The sequence below is a fragment of the Propithecus coquereli genome, unplaced genomic scaffold (genome assembly GCF_000956105.1).
Source record: "Propithecus coquereli isolate 6110/MARCELLA unplaced genomic scaffold, Pcoq_1.0 Scaffold265, whole genome shotgun sequence".
Lineage (NCBI taxonomy): Eukaryota > Metazoa > Chordata > Mammalia > Primates > Indriidae > Propithecus > Propithecus coquereli.
Window position 1 is genome coordinate 1,476,739 of NW_012148230.1, and position 19,012 is coordinate 1,495,750.

Consider the following 19,012-nt stretch of genomic DNA (forward strand, 5'->3'; position numbering starts at 1 on the left):
TAAGCTAAATCCCTAATATTATGTTAGTCCACCAGTAAATAGTCAAATGTGTATCTCTTACTAATAAAGTTTTTAAAATATAATGAACTTGTTACTATCATCCCTGACAAAATTAATAATAATCCCTTATTATCATCCCAAACCACCTCATATGTAAGTTTTCTCAATAGTCTCAAAGATATATTCTTAATGTTGCATTGTTTCAGTCAGGATCCAGAGAAAAATCTCCACATTACATTTAGTTGTTTGTCTTAAGTCTTTTCTATAATTATGCATCCATTTTTTTTCTACAGTGTTTTTTCCTTGGAGAAACTGGGTCATTTGCCATAGACAAATCTGGATTTAGCTGATTGTCTTTTTGTAGTGTCATTTAACATATTGCTCTAATTCCACTATTTCCTAGAAAAGGGTAACCACAGAAGCAAATACAGAGAGGCAAATTAGAGAGTCAGGCTCCATTTTTAGGCAAGACTGCTACGTAAGTGATGCTGTGTACTTGCTGTTGTATCACCTCAGCAGTACTTAAGATCTGGGTGTCTCATTTTTCCTGATGCTAAGATTGATCAGTGAGTCAAATAGTATCAGCTTCTTCCCTCCATTATAAAATTTCTACAAGGGAATATCAATCCACATTCTAACAGTTTTTGCTTTCATCGATAATCACTGCCTAGATGTATTATTTCATAGTACCTGCAAAATTATAATTTTCCATATTCCTCTTGCATTTATTAGCTAGAATTCTATATAGGAGAACCTTCCTTTATGAAGTATGTGATTACTTTTATATACAGTTCATACAAAGAAAAAAAGGGTAAATATATAATTCTCACTTTGTTCATTCATTTATAGAGTAATGAGCTGTTGCCTTACCAAGTTCTAAAAATGACCAATGAACTTTCTTAAAAAACAGCTTTATTAAGGAAAGCTGACATACCAAAGATTGCACATATATAACGTGTACAATTTGATGTTCTGACACATGTATATATCAGGAAATGTTCACCATAATCAATACAATGAATAAATGTACCATCCCCCATTAGTTGCTTCATACTCCTTTATATCCCTTCCTTTTTGTTCCTCTCTGCTCCCTCCCCTCCCCCATCATTTTTCTTTTTATAACTATACAATCATTTGCATTTCCCAAAATTTTACGTGTGGAATAAACTCTTTTTTTTTTTGGTCTGGCTGTTCATATTATTTTGAGATTAATCCATATTGTACTATGTATCCATAATTCATTCCATTCAAACGTTATGTGTTATCCCATTGTATAAACATACCAGATTATTTATACATACACTTACTGACAGACACTTGGGTTGTTTCCAGTTTAGGGCTATTATAAATAAGCCTGCTATAAGGATCCATGCCTTTGTATGGACATGTACTTTCACTTATCTTGAGTAAACATCTAATTGTGGAATGACTGAATCATATAGCAGGTATACATTTAGGGCTTTGAAAATTACTAAAGTGTCTACCAAAGTGGTTGAACCATTTTATATTCCCACAAGAAATGTATGAGGGTTCCAGTTCCTCAACATCCATGCCAACACTTGATATGACAAGTATTTTGAATTTTAGTCTAGCTAATTGGTGTGCAGTGGTATTTTGCTAAAGTTTTAATCTACATGCCCCTGATCCCTAATGATATTGAACGTCTTTTCATTTGTTTATTTGCCACCCATGTATCTTCTCTTATAAAGTGTCTGTTCATACCTTTTGCTCATTCTTTATTGGGTTTTTATCTTCCCATTTAGTTTTGGGAATTCTTTACATATTCTGGACATAAGTACTTTATCAGACGTATGTTTTGAAAATATTTGTCCCAATCTGGGACTTATATTCTTAACAGTACAGAAGTCCCATCCTTACCCACATTTTTGCTTTCTGTGGTTTGAGTTACCCATGGCACAGTACAATAAGATATTTTGAGAGAAAAAAAAAAAGAAAGACCATATTCACATAACTTTTAATATAGCATATCATTAAATTATTCTATTTTATTATTCGTCACTGTTGTTAATCTCTTACTATGCCTATTTATAAATTAAACTTTATCATAGGTATACATGTGGAAGAAAAATCATAGTATATAAAGAGTTTGGTACTATCTGTGGTTTCAGGCATCCACAGAGGCTCATGAAATGTATCACACACAGATAAGGTGTAATTACTGTATATGTCAAAGAGCAGAAGATTTTAATTTTTATAAAGTCCAATTTATTAATTTTTAATTAATTTATTAATTGGATTATTAATCTGGATCATGCTTTTGGTATCCTATCTAAGAAATCTTTGCCTAACCCAAAGTCACAGAAGTTTTCTCCTGTGTGTTCTTCTAGAACTTTTTATATTGAGATAAAATTTATTTTCCCTAAAAATCACCCTTATAAAGTGTACAGTGCAGTGGTTTTTAGTATATTGACTGACTTATGCAACCATCACCAGTATCTAATTTCAGAACATTTTCATCACACCGAAAAGAAACCCAGTATATATGTGCCTATTCTAGACATGTCATATAAATGAAATCATACAAAAAATGGCCTTTTGTGACTAGCTTCTTTCACTTAGTATAGTGCTTCCAAGGTTTACCCATGTTACAGGATGTATCAGAACTTCATTCCTTTTCATGGCTGAATAATATTCCACTGTATGGATATAACGCATTTCGCTTATCCATTCATCAGAGGATAGGCATTCAGGTTGTTTCCACATTTTGGATATTGTGAATGTTACTGCTATAAGCATTGATGTACAGGTTATTGTGTGAAACTTGTTTTTAATTATTGGGTTCTATAATTAGGATTGAAATTTTCGGGTCAAAAATTTAACTTCTTGAGGAATTACCAAACTGTTTTCTACAGCAGCTACACCATTTTACGTCCCTACTATCAGTGTACTAGGGTTCCAATTTTTCCACAACTTTGCCAATGCTTGCTATTGTCTGTCTTTTGATTATAGCCATCCTAGTAGGTGTGAAGTTGTACCTCACTGTGGTTTTGATTTGCATTTCCCAGTCATTTGTATGACTAATAAAGCTGAGCACCTTTACATGTGCTTGGCAGCCAGGTATATCTTCTTGGGAGAAATATCTCTTAAGGTCTTTTGCAGATTTTTGAAATTAGGTTGTTTGTATTTTTGCTGCTAAGATATAAGAGTTCTTTATGTATTCTAGACATGCACTGGATATGTGATTTGCAAATATTTTCTCCCATTCTATAGACTGTTTCTTCACTTTCTTGATAGTATCCTTTGATGTATACAAGTTTTTAATTGTGAAGAAGTCTAATTTAACTGTTTTTTCTTGTGTTGTTCATGATTTTGGTGTCACATCTAAGAATCCATTACCAAATCCACGGTCATGAAGATCTGTCCCTATGTTTTCTTCTAAGAGTTTTACAGTTTTACCTCTTACGTTTAGGTCTTTGATCTATTTTTTAGTTCATTTTTGTATATGATATGAGGTAGGGGTCTAATTTCACTATTTTACATGTGGCTACCCAATTGTCCCGACATTAGTTGCTAAAGAGAATCTTCATTTCCTACTGAATGGTTTTAGCACCCTTAAAAATTAGATGAACAAAGATATATAAATTTACTTCTCTTTCAATTCTCTTCCATTGACCTGTGTGTCTACCCTTAAATCAGTACCAAACAGTTTGGATTCCTATAACTCTGTAGTACGTTTTGAAATTGGAAAGTATGAATGCTCCAACATTTTTTTTCTTTTTCAAGATTATTATAGCTTTTGAGGTCCCTTATAATTCACTAATAATTTTATGATCAGCTATTCTATTTTTGAAAAAAAAGACTACTGAGATTTCTATAGGAATTCCATTGAACCTATAAAGTGCTTTGCATTGTATTGCCATTTTAACAATATTAAGTCTTGCAATCCACAAACAGTATATATCTTTTCATTATATAGATCTTCTTTAATTTCTTTCAGCAATGTTTTGTGTGTTTCAATGTAGAAGGCTTGACATCCTTGGTTAAATTTACTCATAAATATTTTATTCCTTCTGTTCTGTCTTGTCAACTCAGATCGTCTGCTGTGTTTTGCCTGAGTTATTCCTCCCTGTGCTGCAATCTGGAAACTTTTTCAATGTACTAAACTGAGCCAATCATGGGGCTCCTCCTGTCATATCTTTGGGACCATTCTCCTTGATTGCCTGATATCCAGTATCTTGAAAACCATTCCTTCATATGTTTCTTTCTGTTTTTTGGGGTTGTCTCAGAGAAGAGAGTAAATTTGGCCCTTGTTACTCCACCGCAGCTGGAAGAAGAAGTACAGTTTTGTTTTTATTTTTTTTTTATATCATTGTGAACCCATCCTTTTTTTGTTATTTTCATAAATTCATTTTTTAAAACAATAATTGCAATGACATCAATGTACTTCGTCTCTACTTCCCCTATTGCTGAGGGAAAAAAATCTATATAGTTGAGTCCCAAAGGAAAATCAAGACATTATTAATATCAGGCACCCTATAGCCAGAAAATGCTCTGTTGGTCTAGTGGTATAGACACTGACATATTCAATCCACCATTTTTATATATTTGATTTGCTTCAATCCCCTGCAGCCATTTTCCTTTTTTTTTTTTTTTAGCAGAGGACGTAAACGGGTGGAAAACCATACCATGCTCATGGGTCAGCAGAATCAATACTGTTAAAATGTCTATACTACCTGAAGTTATCTACATATTCAATGCAATCCCTATTAAAATAACAACATCACTTTTTGTAGATCTAGAAAAAATAATTCTACGCTTCATATGGAAACAGAGAAGACCCTGTATAGCAAAAGCAGTCTTAAGAAAAAGAACAAACCGGGGAGGGCCTCAATTTACCAGACTTCAAGCTATACTACAAGGCTATAGTAACTAAAACAGCATGGTACTGGCACAAGAACAGAGACATAGACCAATGGAATAGAACTCAAAACCCAGATACAAAACCATCTTGATATAGCTATCTAATCTTTGACAAAGGAGACAAAAACATACACTGGGGAAAAGAATCCTTATTCAATAAATGGTGCTGGGAAAATTGGATAGCTACATGTAGAAGACTGAATCAGGATCCGCGCCTTTCACCTCTCATGAAAATCAACTCACAGTGGATAACAAACGTAAACCTAAGGCACAAAACTATAAGAATTCTAGAAGAAAATGTTGGAAAAACTCTTATAGACATTGGCCTAGGGAAAGAATTTATGAAGAAGACCACAAAGGCAATCACAGCAACAACAAAAATAAATAAATCTTTTTCTTTCTTTGTTTTGAGACAGAGTCTCGCTATGTCACCCCAGCTAGAGTGCAGTGGCATCATCATAGCTCACTGCAACCTCAAACTCCTGAGGTCCAGCGATCCTTCTGCCCCCACCTCCCAAGTAGCTGGGATTACAGGCATGCACCACTGCATCTGGTTAATTTTTCTATTTTTAGTAGAGATGGATTCTCACTCTTGCTCAGGCTGGTCTTGAACTCCTGACCTCAAGCAAGCCTCCTGCCTTGGCCTTCCAGAGTGCTAGGATTACAAGCATGAGCCATCACACCCGGCCCATTTTTCTTTTTGATGCCCAAACTATCCCAATATAAATCAGTGGAAGCCACTTCATGTTGACTTTTGGGTCCTTTAACATGTTCCTTTTCATCCCTTTAGTGGCAAATTTAGGCACCATAGTCTAGACACTAAAGGTTAACTGCATATTTGCATTTGCTGAACTTGTTGTAAAAATAAGAGAGTGAGCAAGATAGAGAGATCTTATATTTATAAATAGCTACACTGTAGTGAGAAGAACACACCTGTGTTGGAAGAGACCCAGTTTTGCCACATATAAGTCACTAACACTCTTACCTATTGAATGCAGACCTCAAAAGTTCTTATCTTTGCTTCCTAGATATGGATTTCTACATTTCCAAACATAGTGCATTCAGTCTTGGCTATTTCTGGACTCTCATTTACATAGTCATAGCAGCTTAGAAAAAAGGCCTCCTATCCCAATATTGTTTGATATTAGCAGGATCCATCCAAGTAATAAGGGTGTATCATCAATAAATATTACAAAGTAAACAATAGTCCAGTCAAGACTGAGAACACCAAAATAAAATTAAATCCAAGGAACCACAGTAATAGGATATTGGTCTTCTTCCATCTATTCCCAATCCTCTGTCTTTTTCCCCTTGGTTTAACAATCTAAGATGTCATAAATCCCTAATTTTCCTGTCTAACTTACTAAAGACTTGATATTTCTTAGTTTCAGTAAGAGTCCCTCACAGTTCCTTCTAAGCCAATGATTCCTAAATTCAAAGATTCTTTCGGGCACAAAAAACTCCAGATTTAGAGATAGATCATCTAATCTACACATATAATTTCAAAGATAGGAAATTAAGGCACAGAGATTTTATGCCACTTGCCTCTATTAGCAAACTTAGAAAGCCAGAGACTTAGTAAAGTCATGCGTTAGATTTTCTAAATCATATAAAAGTAAACACATTTAGGCTGATAGCCTCCATGCTCTGTATCTCACATCTCCCTAATCATTTATTTAAAAATTATGTACCATGATGATGATAAGGAAAACACAACTTTTTTATGGGTATTTATATATTTGCAAACATGTTGTGCATGTCTGTGTAATCGATATAAAAGCACTACCAGAATGCAAATATTCTAAAACAAAAAGCAAATAATTTCATTAAAACCTGAGTTTTACCCTTGGCTTTCAAGAGATAAAACAATTAAAGTAGCTTTGCAAAACACATGTATGTTTAAAATGTTATGTTGCCTTTAGTTGAATCAAGAAAACTAAGCAATATTAGTTGCTTAGTTGTACAAACTAGTCTTTTCACTAAAACAAAGACTTTATTGAAGAATAAAAATGTTTCTCAAAACTTTGTGGACTAGCTGTGAGTCCAGTAGATTCCACCTGCTGACAGGCCAAACCAGCAACCCTTGCTTGTAATCTTCAGAAGAACCTTCTCAGCAAATTGAGCCTCGCAACGCAGATATTTGCTGTAGCTGCTATTTTGTCACAGAGAATAATTCTGATCTTTTAAGTACCAGTGTACCATAATTTTGGCCATCTCAAAATGCTTAGGGAAGCACTTACTGATCTAATAAGTCTTGTTTTTTCTTTAATGAGTACAATTTCAAGTGATCATAAAAACCCCACATATGGTCATTACAACACTTGTTGTGCACAATCTGTTCATCCAAAGGCATTTTTACTCTACGCCATAAACAGGACTAGATGTGACTAGAAAAATACTCATCTACCAAGATGTTCAGGCCAAGGTTACAGGAAATGAATAAAAAATTATGGTTACATATGATCCTGATTACACTGAAATGTTCTGATAGAGCAATAATTGAGAATAACAAGCCTATCCTCTTCTCTAGCTTTAGACTCTGATCTTCATAATACAATTAAAGCCGATCAGTCATTTAAGACACAATATAAACACAGGCTCTCTTTCAGAGATACTAGAAGAGTGATTGTATTCTTTTTATTTTTTATTCCGGCATATTATGGGGGTACAAATGTTTAGGTTACGTGTATTGCCCTCACCCCACCTGAGTCAGAGCTTCAAGTATGTCCATCCCCCAGACGGTGCACACTGCACCCATTAGGTGTGTATATACTCATCCCCTCCTTCTCCCTCCCATCTGCTCGACACCCAATGAATGTTACTACTATATGTGCACTTAAGTACTGATCAGTTAAAACCAAGATAGTGAGTACATGTGGTGCTTGTTTTTCCATTCTTGGTTGTATTTTTTTAAAAATCAAATTTGCACTAATTCTCTAGCAATTTAGGTACTGTAGCATCTATTGTAATATTAATAGCTAACATTTACTTAGCAATTGCTATGGTCTCAATACTGAGTCAAGCACCTTACATATATTACCTTATTTAATACCCTGAAAAATAATTTGACCACTTAGCTAATACATGGCTAAGCTGAGAATAAAACCCAAGCTGACAATGGAGCCCAGGGTCCTAGCCACTGTGCAAGCCCACCATAGTCCTAGGTAATTCATAAACATTTGCTTGCTTTTTCCTAGGAAGCAAAGAAAGACATTATTTCCTACTAAACTGTAAGCTCAAAGAGACCAAAAGAGCTCAAGCCCCAAAAAACCTGAGATATTACCTGGTTTGTTTCAGCATTCTGCTGACAATACAGCAGTTTTCTAATAGTTGTGAAATGAAGGCAGGGTGAAGGAAAATTTCAGTTACTCAGCTATTAATTGGAAAAGGCAAGACTAACACTCATTCTCCTAAGTACTATAGGACAGAGTTAAAATCTATGCAGTAATAAATTTCAGATAATATATAGGTAAATTTTATAGCAACCAGTTTTTCCACAACATAAATGTAAGAATTAGGTTCTAATTATTTTAGAGCTCTGGAAAGCAGTAGAGATAACACATCAGTGAGAGATTACAAGGAACTGGCATTTGATCATAGCTAAAATATAAGATTTCATCTATTTGGTATGTAAGTGAACTCTCTGAGCTATAAGGTAAATTTTTGACAGATATTCATCTCTCTTTTTATCTTACATATTCAGCTTAATGATATGCACTGACCATATTCACTTTTTAAAGCCAAATGCTCATAAGACCCAGTGATAAGTGAGCATTTAAAATATAATCAAAATATCTCCTAAGCAAAATACATTAAGTTAACATTTAAATGATTCTTGTCACATGTATCAGTTGCTTTAATGCATATATTTCATAGTCATTAACAATGAAAAAGCAAAAAAGTAAGATTGTTGTTTAAATAAGTGTCTCATTTCAGAAAGGATGTTTGGTATTGTTTCCTTAAACTCACTTTAACTTTATGTTTGATAAGGTGAATATGGTCAGTGCATATCATTAAGCTGAATATGTAAGGTAAAAAGAGAGATGAATATCTGTCAAAAATTTACCTTATAGCTCAGAGAGTTCACTTACATACCAAATAGATGAAATGTTATATTTTAGCTATGATCAAATGCCAGTTCCTTGTAATCTCTCACTGATGTGTTATCTCTACTGCTTTCCAGAGCTCTAAAATAATTAGAGCTAACTTCTAATTTCTATTGTTTAAGCCACTCAGTTTGTGGTACTTTGTCACAGCAGCCCTAGCAAACTGATACACACACTTCTATAATGGTCTATTTCTTATACAAGTATATTTAGCAAGGCTAGGGCCCATCACCTGAATGATACTCAGAAATGCTAAGGAGATGTAGCCATGGTACCTACCTTGGTTAGGTGAATGACGCCTTTAGAAGTGACCGAACAACCCATGAAGCCAACATACTGAAGCTCAGGACAGTGCTCAGCAAATGCTTTCACCGACTGATCTGTCACCTAGGGAAAAGCCATGAAGAAAATTATTCAAGGTAATGTTCCAGTCAACTCAAGGATTTGGCTCCTGCAAATTCCCTTGGCCTCACTTTGCATCATTATTTCCCTTTCCATTAGAAATCTTGAATCAGCATAAAAACAAGCTGTAATATCTCGTGTATTTTTAAAAAAACACTTCCTTGATCCCACAGCCACATCTATCCTCACCCCATGTTTTGTACTTCTTCACAGAAAATGCCTCAAAGAGATGTTGTTACAGGCTATCTGCACTTCTTCACCTTCCCCTTTTCCCTCCCATTCTTCTTCCTCCCTCCCTCTTCCTTCTCACTCTCTCTCTCTCTATATATATGTATATATGTGTATATGTGTACATAAATATTTTATTGACAGTTAATTCACATACCATAAAATTAGCCCTTCCAAAAAGTACAGTTAAGTATATTCACAAAGTTATGCATGATTACCAACACCTAATTCCAGAACATATTCACCACCCCTAGAAAGAAACTCCATGTCCATTAGCAGTCACCTCCCTACTCCCCACTACCTCCAACCCTGGCAACTTTCTATCTCTGTCGATTTACTTATTCTGGACATTTTATATAAATGGAACCATACAATTTGTGACCTTTTTATGACTGGTGTTTTTCACTTAGCATAATGCTTTCAAGGTTCATCCATGTTGTAGCATGTATCAGCACCTTATTCCTTTTTATTGCTGAATAATATTCCATTGTATGGCTACATCACATCGTTTTGGGTTAAAATGTATCCCTCTATAATTCATATTTTGAAGTCCTAACCCCCAGTACCTCAAATTGTGACCTTATTTGGCAATGGGACAATTACAGATGTAAATAGTTAAGTTAGGATGAAATCATACTAGAGTAAGGTGGGTCTTCAATCTAATACAATTAGTATTCTTATAAAAAGGGGAAACTGGAACACAGTTGGACACACAGGCAGAATGCCATGTGAAGATTGGAGTTATGCTGCCACAAGCCAAGGAATGCCAAAGATTACCCAAAAAGTAGCAGAAGCTATGAGAAAGGCCTGAAATAGATCTTCTCTCATGCCTTCAGAAGGAACATGGCCTTGTCAATACCTTGATCCTGGATTTGTAGCCTCTACAAGTGTGACACGATAACTTCTGTTGTTTAAGCCACTCAGTTTGTGGTACTTTGTCACAGCAGCCCTAGCAAACTGATACACACATTTTCTACTCTCTTTTGATCTCATTTTAATCAGGTTTTTCTCCCTATTATTCAATTGTCACCAACCTATCAAATTAAATGATCAATTTAAATTTTCATCACAGCATTTCAGCAGCATCTGACACAGTTGATGATTCTTCTTGAAACAATTCGTTGATTTGCTTCTAGGGCACCACACTCTCCTGGATTTCCTTCTTCCCTACTATTGGCTCTTATTCACTTTGCTGAGACCAACTCAACTCAGTTCTTTGCTCATTTCTCTTTTCTGTCTTTCTTCATTCCCTACATGATCAAATCTAAAGGCTCTAAATATTAACTATATATTAATGAGTCTCATGTTGGTATCTCCAGCCCAAACCTCTGTACTCTATTTCAAACTTCCACATCCAAACTGCCTATGCATTCTCCCTGGATGCCTATGGACATCTCAAACTTAAATTGTCCAGAGGAGAAATCTTTATATTCCAAAATGAGCTTGCTTTTCCCAGAGCTCACATTTGCATGAATATCATCACTATTCAACCCAGATATTCAAGCCAAACCTTTTTCTTTCTAAATACCATCTAAAGTCCATTAGGAAACATTGTCACTTCTTCCAAATGTATCCTAAATCTAGCTACTTCTCACCTCTGCCACCACTACCACCTCCATTCATGGTCAGTACCATCTGCTACCTGAACTACGGAAAGAGCCTCCTAATTGCCACCCCTAATTCCACTCTTCTTCCTCTACTGTTTTTTCTTCATGCAGCAGCCACAAGATCTAATTAATGTCACTCTCTAGTTCAGCCAAAGTGGTCTCAAAGTCTTTCTCAAACATGCCACATCTAGCTCTTTCTCAGAGTCATTGTATTTGCTCTTCCCTCTGCCTCAAATGCATCCCCCTCAGATGGTCACATGGCTCACCCACTTCATTCTTGTCTCTGCTTCACTGTCACCTCCTGAGATTCTCAATGACCACCTTGGCTAAAAATCATACCAAATAACTTCCCTCGTCACTGCATCTCTTACCCTGCTTCAATGTTCTTCATAACATTTATCACCACCTGATTACATTACATACTTATTCACTTTAGTCTGTTGTCTGTCTTCCCCTGTTAGAATAACTCATTGTCTCCCCTTCTACTAGACTAACAAGCCAGTCTGGTTTGCCTTGCACAGTCTCATTCCTAGCACTGCAAGTCCCACAACCTGGAAAATCCCTCAGTGGAGGTAAACTGTGACAGCTGACCATCCTAACCAGGGTGATCAACTACTCAGCCCCACTCACATAGCATCAGCACCTAGAACAGTCCCTGGCACTTAGTAGGAAGAAATTGGATATTTAAATAAATAAATGAATGATTTTTCTTTCCCTCCCTCCATGCATTCCATCATACTTTTTAATTCTTCTTTTTATTAATTTTTAGATCAAGGGTATATATGTATTATTTTAACATATTGATTTTTTAAAATGGCATTATACTAGGGGCTTTATTTTCTCTGATATAGTGTTATGAATTCTTTAAAAAAAACAAGAAGGGACATTTTTACATGAATGACTCTTAACTTAGATGTGTGTCATAGTTAATCTTATGTGTCAACTTGACTACACCATGGGGTACCCAGATATTCAGTTAAACATTATTCTGAGTGCCTCTGTGAGAGTGTTTCTGGGTGAGATTAACAATTAAATCAGTAGACTGAATAAAGCAGATTGCCTTCCCCAGTGTGGATGGGCCTCATCCAATCCACTGAAGGTCTGAATAGAACAGAAAGTCTGTGTAAGAGAGAAATTTGTGTTCTCTCTGCCCAACCGTCTGCCAGCTGGGGCATGGGTCTTCTCCTGCCTTTGGACATAGACTTGGACTTGAATTTATACCACTGGCTCTCTTGGTTCTCAGGCCTTCAGACTTGGACTGGAACTATATACCATTGGCTCTCCTGGGTCTCCCGATTGCTGATTGCAGATCTTGGGACTTCTCAGTCTCCATAGTCATGTAAGCCAATTCCTTACGATAATCTCTTGATTGATAGATAGATAAAAAGACAAATAGACAGATAGACAGATGCTAAACAGATAATCTCCTAATGGTTTTGCTTCTCTGGGGAACCCTAATACAGTATCTATTATAATCCCTTGAGGAGTTTATTAAAAACTCAGAGCTAAAAAGGATGGGGCCCAAGGATCTGTATTTATTTATTATTTCAAAATATTAAGGGGGTACAAATGTTTTTGTTACATGGATACCTTTCATAATGCTTAAGTCGGTGCTTTTATTGTGGCCATCACCCAAACAGTGTTCATCGTACCCAGTAGGTAAGTTTTTACCCCTTCCCTCCTTCTCCCTCCCTTCTTGATTTCCAATGACCTTTCATATCCTTGTGCCTCTCTGTGCCATCAATTTGCTCCCAATTATTGGAGAGTACATGTGGTGTTTGTCTTTCCATTCCTGAGATACTTCATTTAGGATAAAGGTCTCTAGTTCCACCCAAGCTGCTGCAAAAGACATTATTTCATTTCTTTATATCAGTGGTCCCCAACCTTTTTGGCACCAGGGACCAGTATCATGGAAGACAATTTTTCCATGGATGGTGGGGGTGCGGGGGGTGATGGTTTCGGGATGATTCAAGCATATTACATTTATTGTGCACTTTATTTCTATTGTTATTACATTGTAATATATAATGAAATCATTATACAACTCATGATAATGCAGAATCTAATGCCACTGCTGATCTGACAGGAGGAGGAGCTCAGGCAGTGATGCGAGCAATGGGCAGCAGCTATAAATACAGATGAAGCTTCACTCACTTGCCCACCTCTCACCTCCTGCTGTGCAGCCCAGTTCCTAATAGGCGACAGCCCAGTACCTGTCCATGGCCCAGGGGTTGGGGACTGCAGCTTTATATGGCTGAGTTGTACTCCATGGTATATATATATACACATCGCATTTTCTTAATCCACTCATGAATTGATGGGCACTTAGGTTGATTCCATATCTTTGCGACTATGAATTGTGTTGCAATAAACTTTCGAGTGCGGGTGTCCTTTTGATAAAATGACTTCTTGGCCAGGTACAATGGCCCACACCTATAATCCTAGCTCTCTGAGAGGCCAAGGCTAGAGGATTGCTTGAGGCCAGGAGTTCAAGACCAGCCTGAACAAGAGAACTGGTCTCTATAAAAAATAGGAAAAATTAGCCAGGCGTGGTGGCGCACACCTGTAGACCCAGCTATTCAGGAGGCTGAGGCAGAAAAACCAATTGAGCTGAGGAATTTTAAGTTGCAGTGAGCTATGATGTCTCCACTGCACTCTAACCCAGGCAAAAAAAAAAAAAATGATTTCTTTTCCTTTGGATAGATACGCAGTAGTGGGATTGTTGGATCGAATAGTAAGTCTACATTTATTTCTTTGAAAATTCTCCACACTATTTCCATAGAGGTTGTATTAATTTGCAGTCCCAGCAACATGTATAAGTGTTCCTTTATGTCTGCATCCAAGCCAGTATCTACTGTTTTTAGACTTTTTAATAATGGCCATTCTGACAGGCGTAAGGTATTATCTCATTGTGGTTTTAACTTGCATTTCTCTGATTAGTGATGTTGAGCACTTCTTCATATGTCTATTGGACATTTGTCTATCTTTTGGAAAATTTCTATTTATATCTTTTGCCCACTTTTTAATAGGGTTGTCTGTTGTTTTCTTGCTGATTTGTTTCAGTTCTTTGTAGATTCTGGATATTAGTTCTGTATCAGATGTATAGTGTGCGAATATTTTCTCCCATTCTGTAGATCGTCAATTTACTTTGTTGATCATCCCTTGCTGTGTAAAGCTTTTTAATTTAATCAAGTCCAATTTATTTATTTTTTGTGTTGCTGTATTTGCCTTTGGTGTCTTAGTCATAAATTATTTGCCTAGGCCAATGTCTAGAAGAGTTTTTTCTACATTTTCTTTTAGAATTTTTATGGTTTCATGCCTTACATTTAAGTGTTTTATTCATCTTGAACTAATTTTTGTATATGGTGACAGATAGGGGTCCTGTTTCATTCTTCTGCATGTGGCTATCCAGGTTCGCCAGCACCATTTATTGAATAGGGTTTCTTTTCCCCAGTATATGTTGTTGTCTGCTTTGTCAACGATCAGTTGGCTATAGGTAGATGGTTTTATATCTGGGTTCTCTATTCTGTTTCATTGGTCTATGTCTCTACTTTTATACTGTTTTGGTTACTATAGCCTTGTAGCATAATTTGAAGTCTGGTACTGTGATACCTCCAGATTTATTCCTTTGCTTAAGATTGCTTTGGCTATTCAGGCTTTTTTTTGGAGGGCGGGGGGCAGCTATTCCGAACGAAGCATGGAATTATTTTGTCTAGATCTGCAAAATGTGATCTTGGTATTTTGATGGGGATTGCATTGAATCTATAAGTCACTTTGGGCAGTATGCATATTTTAATAATGTTGATTCTACCAATCCATGAGCTTGAGAGGTCTTCCCATTTGTCTGTGTCATCTGCAATTTCTTTCATCAGTGTATTATAGTTCTCCATGTAGAGAGCTTTCACCTCCTTGGTTAAGTATATTCCTAAGTATTTTATTTTCTTTGTAGCTATTATGAATGGTACTGAGTCTTTTGACTCTCAGCTTGACTGTTATTAGTATATAGAAATGCTACTGATTTGTGTACATTGATTTTGTCCAAGGATCTGTATTTTTAACAAGCTCCCACATGTCTCTCAGGTATGTGAAAGCTTAAGGCTTCAGTGCTGCAAAGAAATTACACTGACAGTGTTTGGTATTTCTAACCAAGCCTGCTTTAAATGAATAGGAGAATAAAATTCCTCCTTTGTCACCCCTACCACCAAGAAATTTCTATGTATAAAATTATCTTCTTGTTATTATGCTAAAATTTTCTTCATGGTTTCACAAAGATGCAGCTTATAAAAGAAAGTCCAAATATTCTCTATCATATGCTTATTTTCAGTTTCACTTTCCTCTCAGTCAAGAGGAAATCAACAAGTAAAACATCTTTGTTAGTTTTCAAACAGCAACTTACATCTCTTTTGCATTAGCTTTAATATGGGTGACTCTTTTGCATCTTATCTATGCTGAACAGATATCGGAAAACAGAGGTATGCGAGCAGCATTAATTCTAAAACAATCACAAGAACATTTTCCTAAAATAATGAAACCAACAGCATCCATGGTACATCTGATAAAAGATTAATTCTGCCCTCAAAAGTAAAGTATGTTTAAGCATATAAAGACTAAGGGTGCCATTCATAAATTAAAAATGGGCTTTCCTGACACTCAGCTTTCTGAAGGCATTATGTTAACAAAGAATATTTAAGGCACTAAAATTGCCAGAAGCTTCAATGAAACTGAGTTGCTATTAAAAACAAAAAAGGGTAACAGAGGTTAAGTACATGGTCAAATGGTTAAACACCCTGCTCAATCTCAGTCTAACATCAAGTCTTTTCTATATCCATCTTTGAGGAGGGAAGAGGAACTCAGATAAGGATTAAGGACACAAGAAAACTCAGGTCCAAGAGGCCAGGGCTTTCAGAAAAGGGGCTTAAAAACTCGCTTTGTGGGTCTTTCTCATTCAGCTCAAACAATCAGACAGCCCAGAAGAACCTCGAACATCAACAGAGCCCTAGAAAGCAAGACCAGAGTAAGATGTTAGGGTACAGAAACACTCTTAATAGGCTCAGGTATGTTTAGGAAACTCATAAAAGAGCATTGAAGACTTGGCTGCTGTCCAGGCTCCACTCCCAAAGATAGAAGGTCCATTAGGGATTTGGGGCAGAATGTCTGGCAGAAACACAACTATAGATTGCAGGAGGCAGGTACTAGTAGGTGTCAGCTCCTCTGGGACCCTGGAGTCTGACTGTCTAGTTTCAAATCCCAGCTGGACCACTTACTGTGTGATTTTGAACATATCTTTTCACCTCTCTATACTTTATTCCTTCTGTAATATGGAGAAAATAACAGTACCTACCTCACAGGCTAAAACATGAGGGTTAAATGTTTTAAACAGTGTATGGCACATTGTAAATGCTCCATAGATTGCAACTATTACTATCACAATCATCCCAGGTTCCTCTTTTTTCTGTATTCTGATTCTTAGCCAGGACTAAGGGGTTAATATGTGTAAGAGAATATTCAAAAACAGTGTAGTTAAAGCATGCTAGTTTATTCTCCTGATTATTGTGAGAGATCCCAGTCATAATTTGGGGGCTCTAGGTTATGAGCGAAACTGTGGGGTAAGAGCGAGGGAGACATAAGTGAAAGTTTCTACTGACTCATTATGGTAGAAAGTATCCCATTTTGTCAAGGTTCCTAACCTGTTTGCACACTAGAATAAGTGGAGGAGCTTTCTGACTTAATTTTTTGGTGGAGATCTGCACCAATTTTATTTTAAAAGCTCCCCAGGAGATTCTAATGTGCAGGCTGGGTTATGAATGAATTCTAAGGCCTTCTGTTCAAAGTGTGGGTCTCAGACCAGTAGCATTAGCATCACCTTGGAGCTTGTTAAAAATACAAAGTCTTAGGCCCTGGCACAGACCTACTGAATCCTAATCTGCATTTTAACGATCGTCAGGTGATTCTTATGCACCTTAAAGCTTGAAAAATATTGATCAAGTGATGAAGGACTATGTCATCTTCTAGGGATGAGATGAAGCAAAAACTGAACAGCTATGTCATAACCCAAGCACTATGGAGGATTTTTTAACAGCTTTATTGAGGTACAATTTATGTACCATAAAACCTGTCAATTTTAAAAGTATAGTTCACTGAGTTTTAATAGTTATGCAACCATTACCACAATCCAGTTTTTGAACATCTGCATTGCACTACTCTCAAAATTCTCCTTATTCTTTATGCTCTTATGCAGTCAATCACATTTCCCACCCCCAGGAGACAACTGATCTACATTCTATCTCTATACTGTTACCTTTTCTAGAAATTTCATATAAATAGAATTATATCATAAGGAGTCTTTTGTCTCTAGCTTCTTTCACTAGCATAATATTTTTGAGGTTCATCCATGCTATTACACGTATTAGTAGTTCATTTTATCACTGAGTAGAATTCCACTCTATGGATATGACATCTCATTTACCTGTTTACCAACTGATAAATATTTGAATTGTTTCCAGTTTGACAAATAATGCTGCTGTGATCATTCACAAATTTTGTACAGATATATATTTTCATCCTTCTTTAGTACAAATATCTATGAATGGAACTGCTGAGTTATATATGTGTAATTTTTGTTCATTTTTAAAAATTGGGTCGTCTTATTAAGTTGCAAGAATTCTTTATACATTCTGAACATAAATCAGATATTTGTTTCACAAATATTTCCTTCCACTCTATGCCTTGTCTTTTCATTTTCTTAATAGTTTTCTTAGTTCTAACGTTTAGGTCTGTTGTGTTCTTGGAGTTATGTATGGTATGAAGTAGGGGTAAAGGTTCATTTTTTACATATGGTATTTCCAATTTTCCTAGCACCTTTTGTTGAAAAGACTATTATACAAAAATTTTAGAAGCTCCAGCCTGGAATGCCTTGACTTGAAGAATCATACTTACTCACAGCCTGTGGGAAACTCAGGCAATAGGTGAGAATTAGTATGCAGACAGAAATGTGACTCAGGATTTGGAAAGAAGCATCAGAAAATTAGGGAAGAATGCGATCAGCTTGCAAAACAGATTTTGATCTTTCCAGTCAAGGCTACGGTAGAGACAAAGAGAAAGACAACGCTCAGATGCAACATGATTCACATGGCAGAGGCAGGGAAAGATCATCTTAGGCTGGCATTCTAAAAGCCAAGCTACACTTTTACATCTGCAAGTAAAGGAAGTAGGTGCGTTGAGTGTTACACCAGGAAAGCACTAGTGATAAGGAATATCTGTTGTGACAGAGTTGAGAGCACCATTAAAAGCCTGCATGATATAAGCACAAATAAAGATCCTAGTAGAGCTTCAGTTCAAGAATCGTAAGGGGGCCTTCACTAGCAGTTAAACCTGAGGCAAACGAAAACCAGAAACACATGCTGTAAAACGGAAAAGGAGGAAGATTTTGGTTCTCATAAGTTCTTGAAGGTTGCACTCAATCAGAAATCTTTTGAGGGTGGTTTCAGGTGAGATCAAATGTAGGGACAAGAGAGAAGGTCCTACAGGAGGCAGAAATAATAGGCTTAGAAAATCTAACACATGGGGCACCTGTAATAGCCATTGTGGTGGAAATGGCCATGTGTGACTAAGACACTCTTGTCTAGAAGGGAGTTAAGAGAAGATGGGCATTATACATCACCAGTTTTGCTTGGAGAGTTACTGTTTATAAATGTGATTCTGGATTGTGGATCACTTTACTTCTAAACCCTAGACTGAGTCTCTACACATAGATCACACTAAGTCAAGGTTTGAATTCAAGAGGAAATA

The 19,012-nt window shown here is 36.3% G+C and overlaps 1 protein-coding gene across 1 annotated transcript in view; it reads right to left on the bottom strand.

Moving 5' to 3' along the window:
- The window catches only part of FBXL17 (F-box and leucine-rich repeat protein 17), a 533,407-nt gene that overhangs the window by 364,952 nt on the left and 149,443 nt on the right, over nucleotides 1-19,012 (bottom strand). Inside the window, exon 5 of the mRNA XM_012647377.1 lies at nucleotides 9,267-9,374. Within this exon, the coding sequence (XP_012502831.1) occupies nucleotides 9,267-9,374 (108 nt within the window). The remainder of the gene's footprint in view (nucleotides 1-9,266; nucleotides 9,375-19,012) is intronic.